At 29.2% G+C, this 19461-nt stretch overlaps 2 protein-coding genes across 5 annotated transcripts in view; both read left to right on the forward strand.

Annotated features, from left to right (window-relative positions):
• The window catches only part of LOC142326272 (kelch-like protein 23), a 30737-nt gene extending 28517 nt beyond the window's left edge, over positions 1–2220 (forward strand). For all 4 annotated transcript variants that reach the window (XM_075368615.1, XM_075368616.1, XM_075368614.1 and 1 more), the window contains one exon: positions 1872–2220. In XM_075368615.1, coding sequence (XP_075224730.1) covers positions 1872–2118 — 247 coding nt within the window. In that variant the 3' untranslated portion in view covers positions 2119–2220. The remainder of the gene's footprint in view (positions 1–1871) is intronic.
• A 6147-nt stretch (positions 2221–8367) lies between these two features.
• The window catches only part of LOC142326271 (lysosomal alpha-glucosidase-like), a 62653-nt gene continuing 51559 nt past the window's right edge, over positions 8368–19461 (forward strand). The window contains exons 1-3 of the mRNA XM_075368613.1: positions 8368–8981; positions 12401–12549; positions 13022–13196. Coding sequence (XP_075224728.1) covers positions 8466–8981; positions 12401–12549; positions 13022–13196 — 840 coding nt within the window. The 5' untranslated portion in view covers positions 8368–8465. The remainder of the gene's footprint in view (positions 8982–12400; positions 12550–13021; positions 13197–19461) is intronic.

The raw sequence follows: 19461 nt of genomic DNA on the forward strand, positions 1-19461 counted from the left end.
GAATACTGTATAATAGGTTGCACTACTCAGATCAATTTTTACCTATAGAATATTCTATAAAATATTTTGATTTTATTTTTCATGTTATTATGTTTGGAAGGCAAAATTGTCTGCTTCATAAATAGTTAAACTGTTTAAAACAGAACTTATAAAGTAGTCAGTTGACAAATTTGCAGCAGTATAATCTGTGAGTTTGAGAAGAGGGATTAATTTTTATAGGATTATCTACTACCAAAGGTAGATTAAAAGATCTAAATAGTAAATCCTTAGCCTCCTAATTACTAGAGATTAACATGTAATTATTTTCCAGGTATGAGTGGAAATGATAACTTCCTTCTCTGTTGGTACTTCAAAGTGATATTGGTGATAGAGTTGAGACCCATGTACATAGATATCATCATTTTTTTTTGTCAGGTTTCTATGTATTTTAATCAAGGCCTGTTGATGAATCATATTTTGTACTGACTAACTGCCAATCTCCTTTCTGCCCCTATTAATACAACTCATGACTACATAAAAAGTCTAAACTTAAGACTTCATATCAAAGAACATTAGCATCTTAAATACTGCCATAATCACAAACTACAAAAAGCGTTCTGTTGAGATGGAGAAATATTTCTTACATTACCATGGGATAAAACGTGAGAGTTCAGAAGTGATAAAGATATGTCTTATCTGATAGCAATACGTATGTCCATCTGCAGTGAATATTATGAAAGTCATGATTGTAAGTCACCATCTGTACTGAGGGTGTTTTTTTTAACCTCCAGATCCACCATTAGTATTGATTTATACAATGTGTGAAAATGCCATGCCTTTTTCACACACGCTACAAATCATTCATCTCATCCTCTGAAGCATGCCTAATAGTGGACCCGATGGTTAAAAAAAAAAAACAACGTAGCGCAGTGGCGATATCGTAACCAATGAAGTACAGAGAGGGTTAATTAAATTGATGCTTACCTACTGAAACATCTAAAATCAAACTCTATTAATATCTGAAAAGTCATGTCATCTTTATACACTATTTTTTTTTATTCATCTTCATTTGTTTGTTGGCAGTTTTTAACCAAGATAAGATCTCATTTCTCTTCTTTGTTTTCCACTTAATTTTATACAGTGATTCCAAAATGTCCGTGTAAGTAATACTAGATTATTTAATAAAACATATACAAATGTCTTTTCATCCTACCTCTTAAAATAATGAAACTCAGTTTATGACATTTCCAGAGGAATTGTTCTGCTATCTTCCTCTTAACTACTAACTACATTTTTCTTACTGAGCACCTAGGATCAAAAAAGTTGTGATTTTCTTCCCACTGGTACAGAAAATCAACATTGTTATTCTTAAATCAGCATATATGATTTTTTTATGAATGAGAAATGTAATATAATGAGTAAGACTAGTGGAGGCTTTTTAAAGGTGATTTTCTTAAGAATTTAAAAAATTAGGTTGATTGGTTAAAATTAAAAGGAGCAGTTTTATAAAATGAACTGAAGAAGAAAAGAGTTGTGATAGAAGTTTAAAAAAAATTATGCTTTAACAGACTCAATTCATAATAGATGGAAGAACAGTAAGCAAACATTGTAAATGAAGGCAAATTAATATTATAATATAAATGAAGTTGTAGTTAACAATATATGTAACAATTATGTAATATGATGGTAACAAATATGTTGCGGATACAAAATATTGCAAAACAAAAAGGATGGGGAAATATAACAGAACAGGCAATTGACTAATGAGAAAAAATAATAGAAGTTTACTTTCTATACCACTACATATTTTTAAAACCATAATTGTATTTTGAGCTTTTGCTTTTTTTTTTTACATTATTTGAAATTTTAATAATAATTATAATTTTTTTCAGGTATGATATATTTTTAAATAATTGGCAACTTATGGATAACTATAAATTCTCTGGTAGCAGATATGCACACAGTGCTGCTATTTATCAAAATCATATTTTATTAATTGGAGGTAGAAATTCTAAACGTGAAGCAATAGATACTGTTCATAAATTAAATCTGTTGGCTAATACTAATATATGGCATGAAGCAAGTAATCTAATACAACCGAGAATGGGCCTTGTATCAACAACTATTAAGCTCTATTGATTATTTTTGTTAAAAGTAATTATCTTTGTTTTAATAGAAATATATTTTTTTATTTGTTACATTAAATAATAAAAATTTTGTTAATTTACTTTTTTATTATAATTTTACTTTTATTTTTTTTACCCACAATGGAATGGAGACTGTATTTGCATTTGAGTTAAGAAGTTATTTGTGTGTGCATGTCTGTTATCGTTTTCCTCACTTGAAGAAAACTGAAGTTTTCTTCAGTTCCAGAAAAAATTCAACGATTGATGTTATCTCCATTCAAATGTACATGAGATTTCAGAAAGTTGCTGTAAGATCTAAGTAGGTATCTGTATGACCTGTACCTCGACTTAGATCTAACATCTAAGTAGAGGTTTTTTTTTTATGTTGCCGATAAAGAGATGTCTGGAGACGTCTTCAGTGATGGTTTAGATCTTCCTGAATTGCAGACCTTCAATATCCCCAAGAGATATTCCAGACAGAATACCCAATTTATTCTATTGATATTATAGCTTTTAAATATCTAGTTCCTTTTTGATTTGTCACATTCAGTGCTACATCACTTCTTTATCACAAAATTTCTTAACTGGAAAAGTATACATGTTACTGGGAATCATAAAGGCTGATATTTGAATTTTACCCCCAGGCTGTTGTAGTTAATTTTTAACTAATTAAAGTAGCATGCAAATTAATCTAAAAACAGGGAATTTTTTTATTGATTTCTGTTGTGGCTGTGTTGCTTGACCACACATGGAGCTTTCTCATACATTACATCACCTAATACACTCTCTCTGTAACTAAATTGAAGACAGAATAAAATATATGGTTTAGGTTAATGGCTAGCATTCCCATCCTCTAATTATAGATATCATGTTTTACATTACAGAACTCAAGGGTAGATGGGGTGGACTCAATTAAGGTTATTTTAGAAACCTTTAATCATAAGGAAATAGCTAACTATATATTCCATGGTTCTTCTAAAACATATGATTTCATAACTCATGATGTTTGACAGTAAGACTGTTTTTTTGGGACATAAAAGTTTATTTATTGGATAATTATTATCTTTAATCAGTTAGCCTAACTTAAGTAATATTCATTAAGGTTGTATTTTACAAGAAATATATCTGATCTTTCATGGTCCAATGTAGTAAAAAATCAGGCCAAAGCTGGGTTATGTAGAGCAAATATCTCTGCTTAATTGTACCCTTTTTTTTGGTTAATGGGGTGATGAGACATGAGGGAAGAACTGTTTAGAAAAAATGTTAAGTATCCCCACTCTCTAAATCCAGTTAACCAGATCTAGTAAGCTTTAAAAATGAGGTTTAATGCACATGAATATAGACAGTTGGTGCACAATTTGAACACCAATATTCACAATCATGTGTTGAATAAGTATAGTTTAGCATTACTTTTCCAAAATAGATATTTTCTATACATATAATGAAATGATGGAGATGTCCCTCTGCACATATCACATAAAAACTGCTGGACAGATTTTAATAAAATTTTTCTGATTTAAACCTTTGAGGTTTGTCAGTTATCTCCACTAAGACTTCTCACTATATTCCTCATGGGGGTTAATATTAAAGATATTCTCTTTTGGCAACAATGGCATTTTCAACTGTGCGGGTTCTCTTGACACAAACAAGAGGGACAAGCGACATGGTGTGTTTTTTTGTGTCTCGTGATAAAGTAAGCAATAGTCGTGCATCATTTGCACAAGCAACCTAATGCTGTGAAGTTCTGTTTTGAGGTGCTATAAAAAATTGCACCATGAATGTTATGTCAGTTATACAAGGGACGATCAGAAAGTAAGTTACACTCCCTCTATGAAACAAACGTATATTTATAAGACAATATTTCTTTTTTATTGAACAAAAAACTACATGTTTTTCTAAACACTTTTCATACCTTTTGACAAGTTTTTCAATTCCATTCTCATAAAAATTTCATCCAATTCCCTTCAACAATTTAAGGGCCGTTTCCTTCAGTTCATCATCATTAGCGTAGCGCTGCCCTCCCAGGTCTCACTTGAGAGGACCAAACAGGTGGAAGTCGCAGGGCTGTAAGACGGATGAGACTACATACCCCACTTGAATTTTTGCAGCAACTCAGGAGTAGCATTGTTGTGAAGAAAAACGACTCCATCACTCAATCTTCCAGTTCTTTGATCTTTAATGGCTTTACGCAATTGTTTTAAACTTTTACAGCATTGATTGTAGTTCCTCGAGGCATAAATTCACTGTAAAACAACTCCCTCAGAATCGGAAAAGACTGACAGCATAACCTTTCGAACATGCGGGGATGTTTTCTCTTTTTTGGCTGCAGCAAATTTCTGTGTCTCCATTCATGTGATCTTGTTTAGTCTCAGGAGTGTAATGAAGCACCCAGCTTTCATCCCTTGTGATGATTTGTTTCAAAAACTGGACCAGTCCTCAAATAGTATTGAAGAAAAAAAAAAGCAGACACAAAACATTGATGTTTGTCGGTCAACAGATGTGGCACCCATCATATACACATCTTACGGTAACCAAGCTGATCGTGAATAATCACAAACATACTACCAAAACTGATATTAAGTTCACTTGCAATCTCTCTAATTTTAATGCACCGGTTACTCAAGATCATTTCATTCCCCTGTTCCACGTTACCAGTCGTGTTTGCAGTTGAAGGACGCCTAGCGTGCAGTTGTTCTTCTGTTTCTAAACATTTGGCACCATTTTGTGATCATGAGCGTGACATTACATTCTCACCATATACCTCAACTATTTGGGGATGAATTTCACAATTGTAATAATTTTCCCACCAAAATCAGACTACTGAACACACTATGCTGGACGACACTTCTAGAGAACATGCCATATTGACAGCGACACTACACACATACTGAATTGCAGCTGAGGGAGCATGAAGACAACACAACCAGTGCTGTCACTATAAGACATTAATATATCCCTTTCACTTCAAGAACACGACAAGGGTGTAATTTATTTATTTTTTGATCCATCCCTCGTAGATGCTTTATTGTAAGCGATAATTTCTGATTGTCAGTAATCTATGATTTTTGTTAAAAAATATAATCATATAGCCATCGTAAGCATCTAGCAGCATATCTTGGTAAAACATCACCTTTTACTAGGTTTCGATTTATGCTTTAATTGGCAAGTAACTACCGATTGAGTGAGGTCGTGAGTAAGTTGCTCTTACGGATTACTTAGATAGCAAATATGAAGGAACTGGAGAAACAACACGTCTAATTGAAATTTTGGTTAGACCTATTAAGATGTTCTTGAGGAAGTGATATGTGCATTTGCCAACAATTCTTGACGTATTTACTCTCAATTATGCTTCTGATCTTCTACCAACAAACGCGGCACGAATTTTGCACTGATGCGATGCAATACAAGTTTTTCAGTTAGAATTGGAAGGCAAAATCCCACAATTATGCCAAATTCTTCAGCAACCTCACGGACACTAATGACGAATTGCAGCGTGCACACTCTGAACGTATTGGTCGTCTGTTGATGAGGAAGGTCGTCTAGTTTTTTGGATCTTTGGCAACCGAACTTATGCCCTCCTTAAAAAGCTTAAACCAATTATACCACTTTTTCGGCCTATGCAGCAATCATGTTTGGTTAAACATGTGGAATTTTTCAGTGAAAGTTTTTCCCAATTTTAAGCAAACCTTTGCACAGACGCGTTGTTACTCCTACTCCGTCATTTTTGCTTTTTCACTAATCTGACGAGCAGCGTATGCACGACCTCACCCAATCTTACTTGACAATTAACGCATAGATCGGAAACTAGTACACTCAAACACATTTTATTAACATGCACATCCTACCTTAAGTGTGGATCGATTATAATGCCTAAATATTAACTTGATTTGAATTTTCTAATTTGTGATATTGGCAAGTTAAACTAGATGATACATATCAATTTGACAGAATATTTATACTCATATTGTCAAGGATAGGTGGTTGACCATTATCATCTGTAGTGTCATACAAAAATGTAAAAAAAAAACAGTTAGTGTTAGAATATATTCATCAAACCATGATTTTACAATCATGTATCCTACTTCAGCTATTTTTCAAACACTATTCCATGAAGAATCCTTAAAAATTAATTTTGTATAACCAACAAATGAAATTTTATCGCAACCAGATTTCATTTAAGCAAATTATTTATATATTTTGAGAATCATATGAAGAGTAAAAGTGTTCCTTGAGAGGTCTTAGAGTTCAAACTTATATGAGTTTTCTTTTTATGGTTTAAATATTTTTTCAATGATAAACACAAACAAAAATACCCAGCAGCATGGAAATTGACGATAGACAAATACAGGGACCTTTCTGATTGATCATTTTTTTTATAAAGGTTGAATGAAAGATGAATCGAACAATTTAAGAAGTCATAGAAATAGTTTAGCTAACGATGTTTGCAAAATCGCGTTCTGACATACACATGTGTATGTCGGAAAATTTAAAGCACAACAAACGAGAAATACCAGATTTGTTTGTCAAATCAGATCAGTCTTTTGTTTAGCTCACTCAATATTCGCGTTTAGATCACAATGCAGGTTAGTTTCTTATGTACCAATATGCAATTAAACTAATAATTAGCTACATCATCGGTGAATTCAAACGACGACATTGATCCTGGTACCGGTGATGTTAACAAGGCAAATACAGTAACATTTTATTACGCGACGAAAGATCATATAATACTATTGTCAAATTGAAACCTACTCGGCATCTAGAATGTGCGAACACTGGTCATTGACAATATTCTACTCGTTACTGAATGTATAGGTGAAATAAAGAATCTCATTATTCCAAAGACTAACTTGTAAGAATTTTCTGTGTTAAGGAATAAATTCTTGAAAACATTATCAAAACAAATGTATACTGAATTTTCTTACATGCACTTTCGCTTGATTCGTCGTAATATACAAAGAAAAAGTAAAAACTAGAATTTGTCAAAAATTGTTGATGTTCCTCAAAAAGAACAACTACAAACTGTTGATGTTCAGTAGTTTATTTTAAATGTGAATGAAAGAAAATTAGAGACTTTTGAAAAAAGCTGTTGAGTAAGTAAAAAATTTCAAAGAGCAGTTAATTGCAACGTTCGTCGATTGCACGTAACATAGTGAAGAGCCCTGAAATTACTATATAGTATCCAATTTCGCATTCAAATAAAATGCTACTTTTTCCTAGAAATGTAGTTTTAAAAACTAATTACTAGCTTTATGTAATTAAAGAACATTTTGTATAATTTTACGATTTGTAAAATTTTTTTATATTTTATTTTCAATTATTATTAATGTATTTTTATTTTCTATGTACGGTTATTGTAATATTTTAATCCCAACAATTTTTCTACTTTAATAAACTAAATTATATAACAAAAAATATACAATAAAATACAGTCGTGCAATAGGTAAACGTGCATGTTATGTGTATGTGTGCATGTGTATGCTAATTGATCCTGGCGAATCATACTGATTAAGCTCTAGCTCAGCTTGATTTAGAGAAAAAGCTAGCTCACACTTAATACATTTTTTTAATAAGTTTGACGTTAGATATTTTATAAGTTAAATGACCTTCACGGCGGAATGTTGGCGTCTCGGTTTTGCATTGGGAGATCCCGGGTACGAATGTCAGGTATGGCATTTTTCACGTGCTATAAAATTTTCATTCCAAATACCCATGGCAAAAACTTCAAACTTATGTAATGTGTGTGCTTATGAAGTATTCATGTAACACTTAAAAACTAAGATCTCAACACACATATTAAAATTAAATTTACAAACACAATAAATTGAAAAAACAACTTGTTAAATGGAACTCCATACTTACGCAGTTAAATGCGTTGTTTGACTGAACAAAAAGGTTCCTAACCGCTTTAAGGTAGGCACCGAAAACAAGTAACAAGTGCCTCAGCATTCCTTTGACGAAGCAAATGATGTTTTTTTTATAGATTTTTTGCAGTTTGAAAATTAATTATTAATATTTTTAAATTGTTCATTGCGTTTCGTCATACTCATTAGCGTAATTAATATTGTACAACTTTAACATAGACGTATCTATTTTTAAGAAATCCCATTTCATAGATTTTTTTATTTTTATGCAAATGAGAATTTATAGCTAAGCAGAATATCCCCCGCAGAATTACAAGGATTATTTCATAATTAGTTACAAAACTATTCGTTAGAGCGCTAGTAATTATATAAAGTTATTTAGTTTACCGATAAGTTAGTTAGTTACGTTCTGTCTGTCGGTGTATGCCGGTTTGAATAATCAATTTATAATTAGTAAGGTGATTGTATTTTGTATTAGGTGATAGAATACAGTAAAATGAAAAACATTCGTTGCAATAGTTTTTTGAGAGGAGTATGTTTCGCCTCTTTTTTTGTAAATGTAATTTATTTTTTTATATTTGTATTTGTTGTATTTCCGCCTAAAAATGAGATTCCTAACTTTGAAAAAAGTTCCGGTATGTATCCTGTTAAAAATGATAGATTGATTTCTGAGAAAGAGTTTACTGTTGGATTGCCACCTGTACCTGAATTTACCCAATGTGAAAAAGTAAATGATGATGAAAAATTTGATTGTTTTCCAAGAGGTATTGTAACTCAAAACCTATGTGAAAATAGAGGATGCTGTTGGTCTGCTGTCTCAAATAAAGTGGGTTCTGTACCGCCTTGCTACTATCCAAGAAATTATACTCTATATAAATATGAAAATATAACGTCAACAGATGCTGGAACAGTTGGTTACATGAAAAATGTTCATTTATCTCCTTATCCAGAAGATATTCAGTGTTTAAGGATTGATATAAACTATGAAACGGATTCACGAGTTCATGTCAAGGTATATACAATCCTTCTTGCATAGTATATCTCTCATACAATATAATTTATATTTATTAATTAAAACAGATGAAGTATAAATTAAGTAGATTGTTATCAACAAGTGGATTGTAAAAATTCCACCTTAGCCTGTCAGGGAAAATATATAATAGATTATAAAAATGAAAAAATTAGAAAGGCAACAGAGTAGTAGATACTTAAACCTATATCTAAAATTTAATATAACCTATATAAATTTAATATATTTTTACATAATTCCAACAGTTTATTTTTTTAAATAATAAATTCACTCTGTTTTATTGAATATCAATGTTAATAAAATAATTCCAGCTAGTAGTGTTATATAATACCTTAGTATTTGGGAGATATCTTTTATTCATAGAGCATTTTTATTCTTAATTTTTAATTAAATCAGATTTGAGCATAATTATACATTATAGTATAAAGAACATGTCTGGAATGATAGGTTTGATATTTCATGGATTTCAAAAAGAACTGTAATAGATTTGCCCTCTACTTCATACTATTGTTAAAAATAACTTTTTATATTTCATTACTGATAAAAAAATATGACTTGGTAAATACTTATCTGTAAGTATAATTATAGCTAATTAATATGATTGTAGTTAAAACTAAAATCAGTATACAAAATAACAGATTTAATGGTGTTTATTACTAAATATTTAAAAACACATTAAATGAGTATGAAAAAAATGAATGCTTACCTATTTAGTATTATTTAAAAACTCAAAAACAGAGTAATATTATTTCTACAGAAGGAAATTTTTTATTTAATTTTTAACTGGTCAAGCAATTGTTGATTGTTAAGCAATTTATAAAAAAACCAACTGAAGCCTAATATGATACTTTCTCAAAAGCTAAAGTATTGTTTGATATTACATGAAAATAGTAATGTCGTCTTTTTTCATACAAATGAGTATTTTTACATTTTTAGGAATAAATAACTTAGCCATTGCTGTGCATTCATAAATATAAATGTATAGAAATATTAGAATTTTAAATTTACTAAAAATCAGTAAATTAATTACATTCATCAGCACAAAACAAAGATTCAATACCACTTTTAAATCCTGAAACATGTTCTGTTTTTTTTTTTAATGGTTCCAAAATTATCATCATTGAACTAAAAATAATATCATTATTATTATTTTATCATAAAAATTTTAAAAAATTGCATCTCATCCTAGAATTAGATGGAGTAATTTTACTAATTTGTTTTACCTCAATTATTACTAGTATAATTGCATTAATAATTAAAAATCAATAATGAAAATGGCTTAAAAACCAAAATACATCTCTCAAATAGTGAGTTCTGTTACTTGTAATTATATTTAATAATATAATTAACTAATTTATTGTTACATTATGAAATAATAAATAAATATAAATAAATAAATATATATGAAAACTTCCTGTGTGTGTGCGCGCGTACGCGTGAGTGTTTGTGAAAAAATTTCCATTCATGTGTACGAGAGGTTATCTCTAAAGTAAAGACCGTTTCATTGTAAAAATGTTTATTCTGAAAACTTTATAAATATTTTTTATTTTTCTTAAAATAAATACTTTATACTACTTCTGTATGTAATCGCCACATGAATTAAGACATTTATCTTAGCGATATATCAGGTTCAATATACCCTCGTCGTATTCTTTTGCCGCCAGTCCATTTAATTAATGATTAACAGCATTTGTAATTTCATTGTCACCTGCGAATTACTTACAACTCAAAAATTGAGAAGCTGCTAAGTCCGAACTATATGGTGGGTGTTCGTAAATCTCCCATCCAAATGTTCTCAGTAAATCACACATCGGACCCGCAAAATATGGACATGCATTATCGTACAGAAGGGCGACGCCGTCGGTCAACCTACCATGTCGCCGATTTTGAATGGAGCGTCGTTACCTACGTAGAGTTTCGCAGTAGGCTTCTGCATTTATGGTCGTTCACGTGGCATGAAATCAATCACCAGTATTCCAAACCGATTCCAAAAGACTGTGTCCATCAGTTTGCATCCAAATGGCTGTGGCTTGACGTTTGTTGGTCTGGTGGGTGATTGAGGATAACCCCATTCATTTGACTGCCGTTTTCTGTCAGTCGTGTAAAACGAAATACATGTTTCATCGCAGGTAGCAATTAAGGAACTCATCACCTTTTTCTGGGTAGCGCATCAAAAATTCCAAAGCAGATCCCATTCGATTTTTTTGTGACGTTCCGTTATGACATGTGGCACCCAATGTGCGAAAACCTTTCTAAAGCCTAAATGGTTATGAACAATACGACCAATAACAGCTCTTGAAACATCAGGAAAAAGATGGGCCGTGTCGGATCTTTTCTGATTTCATCATTGACGCGTTTCAACAAGTCCTCGGTAATTATCAAGGGCCTCCCCGAAAGTTCTTCATCGTGCACATTATTTCTGTTATTTCTAAACCTTTAACACCATCTTCGGAGGTTTTTTTGCATTCATTGCATTATCACGGTACACAGCAACCAACTGCCTATAAATTTCAGCCGCCTTAACGTTTTGATGGTTTAAATACATATGACTCCACGTATTTCACAGTCGGCGGCAAAATCGATTTTCCTATTTATTTTATAGGATTGTAGTATCTTGAATTATTAATCAAAGATATTACAACGCGACAACTTACAGACAAAAATGCAGTGTGTGCATTATTAGCGTGGTCATGAACGACACAGGTTCGCCACTCGTAAGTAGAGAAATTTTCAGCGGTCTTTACTTTAGAGATATCCCTTGTACATATAAATATATATATATTTTGTATATATATAAATACATATTACATATACATATACACTGTATATGTATGTATATATATATATATATATATATATATACATACAGTGGTCCATTTAAAATGAGGTACATCTGTATCTCAAAAACTACATATTTTAGTAAAAAATGTTTCCTATTAAAGTTTTTCCTCTTCAAGGAGCAAATACGTTCACCACCTGTGTTGTCCTTGATAAGATCAAATAAAGGTCATTTCAAGGTCACCATAATGGAAGTGAAATTCAGCTTTATGAGAACATATTTACCTTGTTCACCAGAGACAGGCTGTATAGTGGAGATCATTACTCCTAGAGGAGCAACCCTGGCTAGAGCCTTTGTATTTTAAATATGAGTTTAAAAGAAAGGCTAGAACAGATAATTTTTTCATACTCTCAATCGAGAGAGGGTCTTAATCTTTTATGTACACTACCTTAATCAATAGGGTAATTATAGTTTTATATAAAGTTAGAAGAAAAGGTGGCAGTGGAAAAACAGAAAATTTTTCCTGGGGTGTACTTCCATTATTTAAAATACCAAAAAATTAGTTCTACAAAAATAGTACATTACATTAAGTTAATTTTTTTATTAATTGTTTTTTTTCTAGATTTATGATCCCATCCAAACACGGTTTGAACCACCATTTCCGTACGTACCAAAAGTGAAAGGATATTCAAGAAATCCCTTGTATGAAGTGAAAACAGATAAAAATAAAATTGGTTTTACTGTTGTTCGGAAAAGCAGTAAAAAAGCAATGTATGTTAACTAGAATTAATTTAATAATTAACTAGAAAAATTAATTTAAACTTTAGATTAAGTATTTTTACATGATAAATTTTAGTAATAGGAAGCTCACAACACTTGATTAACAAGATTTTCATCTCCTAAGAGGGTTATTTTCATCTTCCATTAAAGTGCATGAAGTCAGTATTGAGGGGACAGAGACTGAAAAAGGGTTTTACATCAAGCTGAAGGTCCTGCAGTTGTGGAACATTTTGTAATTTTTTTCTATTCATTTTGATTAAAATTGTTGTGTAGATTTTGAAGTTAGTTGTAAAAAAGTATTTAATGTCTTTCTCTTAATAAAATGTATTATCTGTTTCATTAATTCTACAGCATTACTTAATTTAAAGTACAAATATGCAGACTATTAAAAATATATACATTGGTCTTCCAATGTACATACATTTTTCATTAATTTTATTTATTCTTATACTTAACATTTCAGTTTTGATTCACTGGGTGTTGGTGGATTTACATTTGCAAATCAATTTCTACAGTTATCAGCAAAATTATCAACAAAATTTATATACGGCCTTGGTCAGCACCGTAATGATTTTCTTCTCAGCACTGATTGGTACACCAGAACGTTATTTAATAGAGATCAAACACCTGCAGAAGATGTAAGTAATATAAATTACTTATGAGGTTTTTCTATTTAACTTTCCCAGTTGTCGCTCTATTGCTAGTATGTGGTAGCTATAGATTGGCAGAAATTATGATGTTGGTTTTTTGTGAATGTCAATATTTCACAATCCCTTTGTCCAAAAAACATTTTAAAAAACTATAGAAATTTGGGGAAAGTTGTATTTGTGTATACATATGTAGTTACATACATACGTATTTTTGTATTTATGTATTTTTTACATACATATGTATTTTTATTAATATATGTGAACTGGTTTAAAATAAATTCTTAAAAAAAGCCACAAAAAATTTCTAAATATGATGCATTGATGGTTTTAAATTTTGGACAAAGTTAAAAAAGGACCCTCCCTCTTTAAAAATTTGTAATTTTTTATCTTTTGTTTCATGAACATAGAAAATTGGTCTGTAGTATGGTCCAAGCACTTAATTATTAAATTATTTTAAGTTCTAAAGATTTATGTCAATCAGATTTAGGGGTGGGGGTACTCAACATTATTTTTAAACTGTTTTCATTCATATCTCGGAAACTCAATGACCAAAATGTTAAAATTTCATGGTATCCATATTTTTTTCTCCCTGGCAATAGCTATATAGTACTATATAGGTACTATATAGTGCTATATAGGTACTGGCCAAATTTAAGAGACTGATTTAGTTCATAAAAATAAACAAAAAAGTTCATTTGAACAAATCTCCTACCTTGTTTCTTTTCTGTCTTGTGCTTTTTAAGTAACAATCTACATCTGCAATAACAGATTGTATATTTTAATGAAGTATGTATATGGCCTTTGTACATTTACAAAACCATTTAAATTTTCTTGACATGTAAGCAATTTAAATACTTATAAAAACTTTAATGATGGAGGTAATTTTAAAAATGTTTTATTCATTGTAAAATAAAGAATGAATAAAAATTATTTTCTTTGTATTTCCCTCATTAAATATTATTAACATTTAAAAAACAGTGTCATTTACTATTCAATGTTTAATTAAATCTTAATTATTTGTGTGCTAAATTAGTGTTTCATTGTAAAAAATATTATAATGTGTAGAAACAAGAAAAAAATATAATAAAAAGGAAAATGAACAATGGTTATTTTAATTTAAAATTAACAAAAAAATGTTACATAAAGTTAGATAAATTAAAAGAAAAAAAAAGAAAAAAGAACCTTTGTCATTAAACACACAATGCAATTACCCATTAGGTTGTCACATCTGCCATACATACTTCACTGAGCCAACAATTCTATTTCCATTTAAGCCAAGAATCATTTCATTTTCCCCAAAAATCCTACTTTCAAAATGTCCCCTTCTTATTCTACCAAAATATAACACTTATCTTGAGTATACAGTGGATTTCTCTTCATGAGTCACAGAAAGAGCACCATCTTGCACCTTGTTCTCTGTATATATTAGTAATAAGGTGCAACAGAACACTTCCGGTTTTAAATGTTATACTAATAAACATGTTTTATCACTTAAATATCCCTTAGTTCTTAAAGAAAAATTCAATACTCTGAAAACAGTGAGTAATCTATTTGTCTACCCACTTTTGCCTATCCTTCTTTCCTACTTTCTCCAGACATGCATTCAATTTTTCCACAAAAGAAAAAATTAAAAAAAAAAAAAAAACTTTTAATTTTATAAAAGTTGTTTAATTTTTTTTTTCTTTTGATAAGTAGTCAACTGGTATAAAAAATTATTTATTCTTCCTGTTTACTTTTAAATTCCATGCATGGAATTTTTCCATGCATTCCAGCTAACCCACAAAACTTTCCTCCTCTTAATCTGTATGGTCAACTTAGAGGAATCTACCTTCTACTAAACACACGAGATTCAAAAATTTATTTCTAAATCTTGCAATGATAATAGTTTGAAATCTCTTTTTAAACAAAGAATACAATTGGGGATCTACATGGAAAGGTCATACTTTTTCATTAAGAGAAAGTATTTCACAACAGCTAGATGTGAACCACATTTATAACCCTCATACCCTGGAGATATATGTCACAATTGTTTTGAATACCATTTTGAAAAGGCTTACTCTACCAGCTTATTCTCATTGTATTCAAAAGCTAAATTACTATATTATTTTTTATATGTTAGTGATCCATGTGTTACTTTTATTTTCTTCCCCTTCCTTTCTTTTCTGTTTAGCCTTCAGAACCACCGTAAGGTATTACTTCACAGGGTTAATAAAGATGATATGTATGAATGTAAATGAAGTGTAGTTTTGTACAGTCTTGGGTTGACCATTCCATTTTAATATAAATATAAAATGGTCGACCATTTTAAATTTATATTATAATTATTAAATGTTATAAAATACTAGCTGGTCAGGGCTCCACCGCCTGGAACCCTGGCATTTGTTATCGTCATTGTTTGGATTAATTTTTCTTTCCTTAATAAATATTGTTAATATCTTAACCCCCAAAGGAGCTAGGGCCTCAATGTATGGCTTAAAACCTTCCCTGGGTAAACATAAATGTATCCTGAAAATTTGAAAGTAGTCTGTTGATTGGTTCTCATGTGATGCTGTTGCAAACAGACAGATCAACAAACTTTTGCATTTACATATAAGATAAATCAGTCAAATTAAAATAAACTCAAATAAAAGATTTAGTTTTTTTTTCTTTTAAATTGTACTGTATAAAATCCATAAATAGATCAAAAATGATTATTAGTAGATACTTGATGACAATTACAACCATCTTCTTGAACCTGATAACATGTTATGTTCACTATCAAGCTACAATTTCTTCTCAAAATTTTTGTCTTATGCTTTTCATATCCAGTTCTTTTCACTGTAAATATATCACTGTCTATGCTTTTGTTAACTTCTCATGTTTTTCAAATTAAACGTTTGCCCGTTTCCAGTAACTTTTAAAAGTCTGATACACATATACTTAAATGCTGTCAATTCTCTATTATTATCCCTTTTTTCTTTTTGTCTTTGAGTTTTATATTAAAATTATTCTTCCTCCTTATTTTTTTATTATTTTAAATACAGTGGTCCCAGATATATCAAATATACCATGGGCAAATTATTTCATCCTGTATGTTTGTTAAAAAAGTTATTTTATCTGTAAAAAACCTTTTCATTAAAAAAAAAATGTATTATAGAATTACAAGAAAATGTAAAAAAGGTGCAATTCTAAATGATTTGAAAAATAAGGTTATTTTTTATATATTTTCATAATGAATATATGATACATTCATTATAAAATAAAAAATGATATGATATAGCAATATAGTTGAAACCTATATGGCCTGTAAGGTAAAAATCTGCCATCATGGCAATAAATTAATTACTTTTATTGCCTATTTATTGTTTTTATTGTTAAATTATTTGCACTTTAAGTGCATCTAAATACCTGAGAATAAGTTTACTAATAAAGTAAATGTTTACTAAAACACCTCAAGTAATTAGAGCAGTAATCTGTAAACTAAAAAAAAATAACCTATATTTTATTTATTTTAAAAAAGTCATCAGTTTATATGATTAATTAAGAAAAAATAATTAATTGATATAATATAATAAATTAAGATATCACTGCACTATATTCAAAGATGGTACATTACAAACCACTAAACAATGTTATGCTACTGTTAAACATTTTATGATTATGTCATTTTTTTATAGTATTTCTGGTTATTTCAGACAAAAAAAAATTATTTCCAGGTAATATTATATTATAAAAAACTTTGTATTATAAAAAAATTCACTGCCTAGGGGGTCAGTTTTTGATTAAAACAACAAAAAATAATAATTTGCATTATTCTTCAGGATTAAATATAAAATTTCATTTTAATGTTATTTTTAAGACAGATTGCTATCAGTTAATCTGTTTTGTACATTTTATATAATACACAAGTTGTATATTATTTTTTAAGCTTTGAAAGGGTTAATTATATTTATGTAATTTCATAGAATAAATAATTTTATAAAAGTTGTTTTAAAAAAAGTTGTTTTTTAAGTTGTTAAAGTTGTTTTTTTTTTCTTTTGATAAGTAATCAACTGGTATAAAAAATTATTTATTCTTCCTGTTTACTTTTAAATAACTATTTAAACTGAGTACTTGTTATTGCAGTAATATTGTGTATAAACTATGGTTCTGTTTTCTGTGAGTTCAGCTTTTTAATGTGACGTCAGCTTTGTTTTATTTACTTTTGATAATGGAACATACTCGATATTTTTTTTGTAGAAATTATTTTATAACTTTATAATTTCTATACAATTCATTAAATTTAATTTTATATACAGTACCAATATAATATTTATAGTTTCCATTTACTTTTAATAATAGCCTTCAAAGAATTTCAATTAAATTTATAAAATTCATTATAGATTAAGGAAATTTAAAAAATTTCTTTAATCCAAAATGATTGTTGCAAACTAAGGATTCATTATCCTCATAAGGACTATATCGGTTGATTTACCATTTATAGATTTAACATCATTCATATACAACATATATTGCACTGGACCAAGATTAACTGACTTGATATCAATAACATCTAACTAAAATATTCCTTCATTAATTTGAGAAGAAACTATTTTTTCAGAACAGAAAGATTATATCAAGTAAAATTATATCGCCGACCTCAATGGCTGTGTAGGTAGCATGTTGGCATTTTGTGCAGAGATCCCAGGTTTGAATCCCGGTCAGGCATGACACCTTTCCATATGCTATCAGTTTCCAATGGGCTAACGAACATAACTGTTGATGCCTGCTCTTTCATGATAAAAAAAAGATATATCAGGTTATAACCAATGTTTCTATTATTAATCCTATTATTAATTATTTAGTAAAATATTCACATTTACAGTCAAATGTTTTCTCTAAACCCATAAAACACACCAACTGAATATTCTTTATTTTCCACTCCAGTCATTAACTACACTGTATCATCAATAAAAGCACTGCCAATTGTGCTATTTTTCTCAAACATTTAAAAAAAAAATATATATATATATATATCACTTGAATTTAACAAAAAATATCACAGTTTAATTAAAAATAATTTTCTTAAGAATTTTTTAAAAAGACAGGAAGGAAAGGTATAGTCTTATAATTATGAACCATAAGTTTTTTCTCCTTTCTTAAACACTGATTTAGTTGGTTGGAAAAATACTATTTGAAGTTGAATGATTTGTGGTTGTAGAAGAAAAGGTTGTAAAGAATGGTTATGGTTTATGGTTGTAAAGAATTTATATATATATATATATATATATATATATATATTATCAAAAATAAATTAATGGTATCATTAATAATCAGTTAGTATCCTACAGTATTTATTAATAATAAATGTAATAATAATAATTAATAAATGTTTTATATCATTTTTTTCCTGCAGAGGACCACACAGCTATCGTTTTAATTCCTTCTGTTCTGGTTTTCCCTTTTTCTTCTCCAGAATTCTTACATGATACATTCTTTCACGATACTTTGTTTTTCGTTCTTCTGTCTACCACATGTGCTCTTTTCATTTTGCATTCACAAGAACCTCTATTCTGTGGATTTATTCTCTAAATTTTTTCCTACCCTGATAATCTTTTATTTCAATATTAAAATTTATTTTATTTTTAAATTAATTTTTTATATATTAATAAATTTGTTAGTGTTAGTGACAAACTACAATAATAATAACTGATATGTTCTGAAATATATCATTATGATGTACATTTTATCAAAATCACAAGTTTAATATAAAAGGTTTGTAAAGAGAAATTATTATTTCTTAACATGACTTAGACATAAAAAATCAAAAATTTTTATTAAATTACCTTTTTTTAATATAATGAAATAATATTTTCATTGTTTGTTTTTTATACTAATTTTATTAATTTAATTAAATTCATTGTTACTTTTTTATAAAAGTTAGTTCTATATTTTTTGTTCAGTTTTATTCTAGTGATGCAGATCATTAAAGATTATTAAAAATTAACCATCATTTTTTAAATTTATCATAATAAATGACTGACTGGTGAATTGGCTTAACTAATTGTGAGATCTTTATAGAAATTCAATATTTTTACTATATTTTTTGGTTTTACAGCAATAGCACTTTGTTTTTTCTTTTGCTTTGGAGAGTGGCTCTTAGGATAGGGTTTTAACCGAATCCTTTTAATATCTTTGGTTTTGAAGTCTTCCATCATTCCCTTACAGATTATTTTCTTCCTAATGTTTGATAGTATCCCAGCCCTTCTTTATTTCCTTTCTTTTCATTCTTCCT

Source organism: Lycorma delicatula, chromosome 6 (genome assembly GCF_047948215.1).
Source record: "Lycorma delicatula isolate Av1 chromosome 6, ASM4794821v1, whole genome shotgun sequence".
Classification (NCBI taxonomy): Eukaryota; Metazoa; Arthropoda; class Insecta; order Hemiptera; family Fulgoridae; genus Lycorma; species Lycorma delicatula.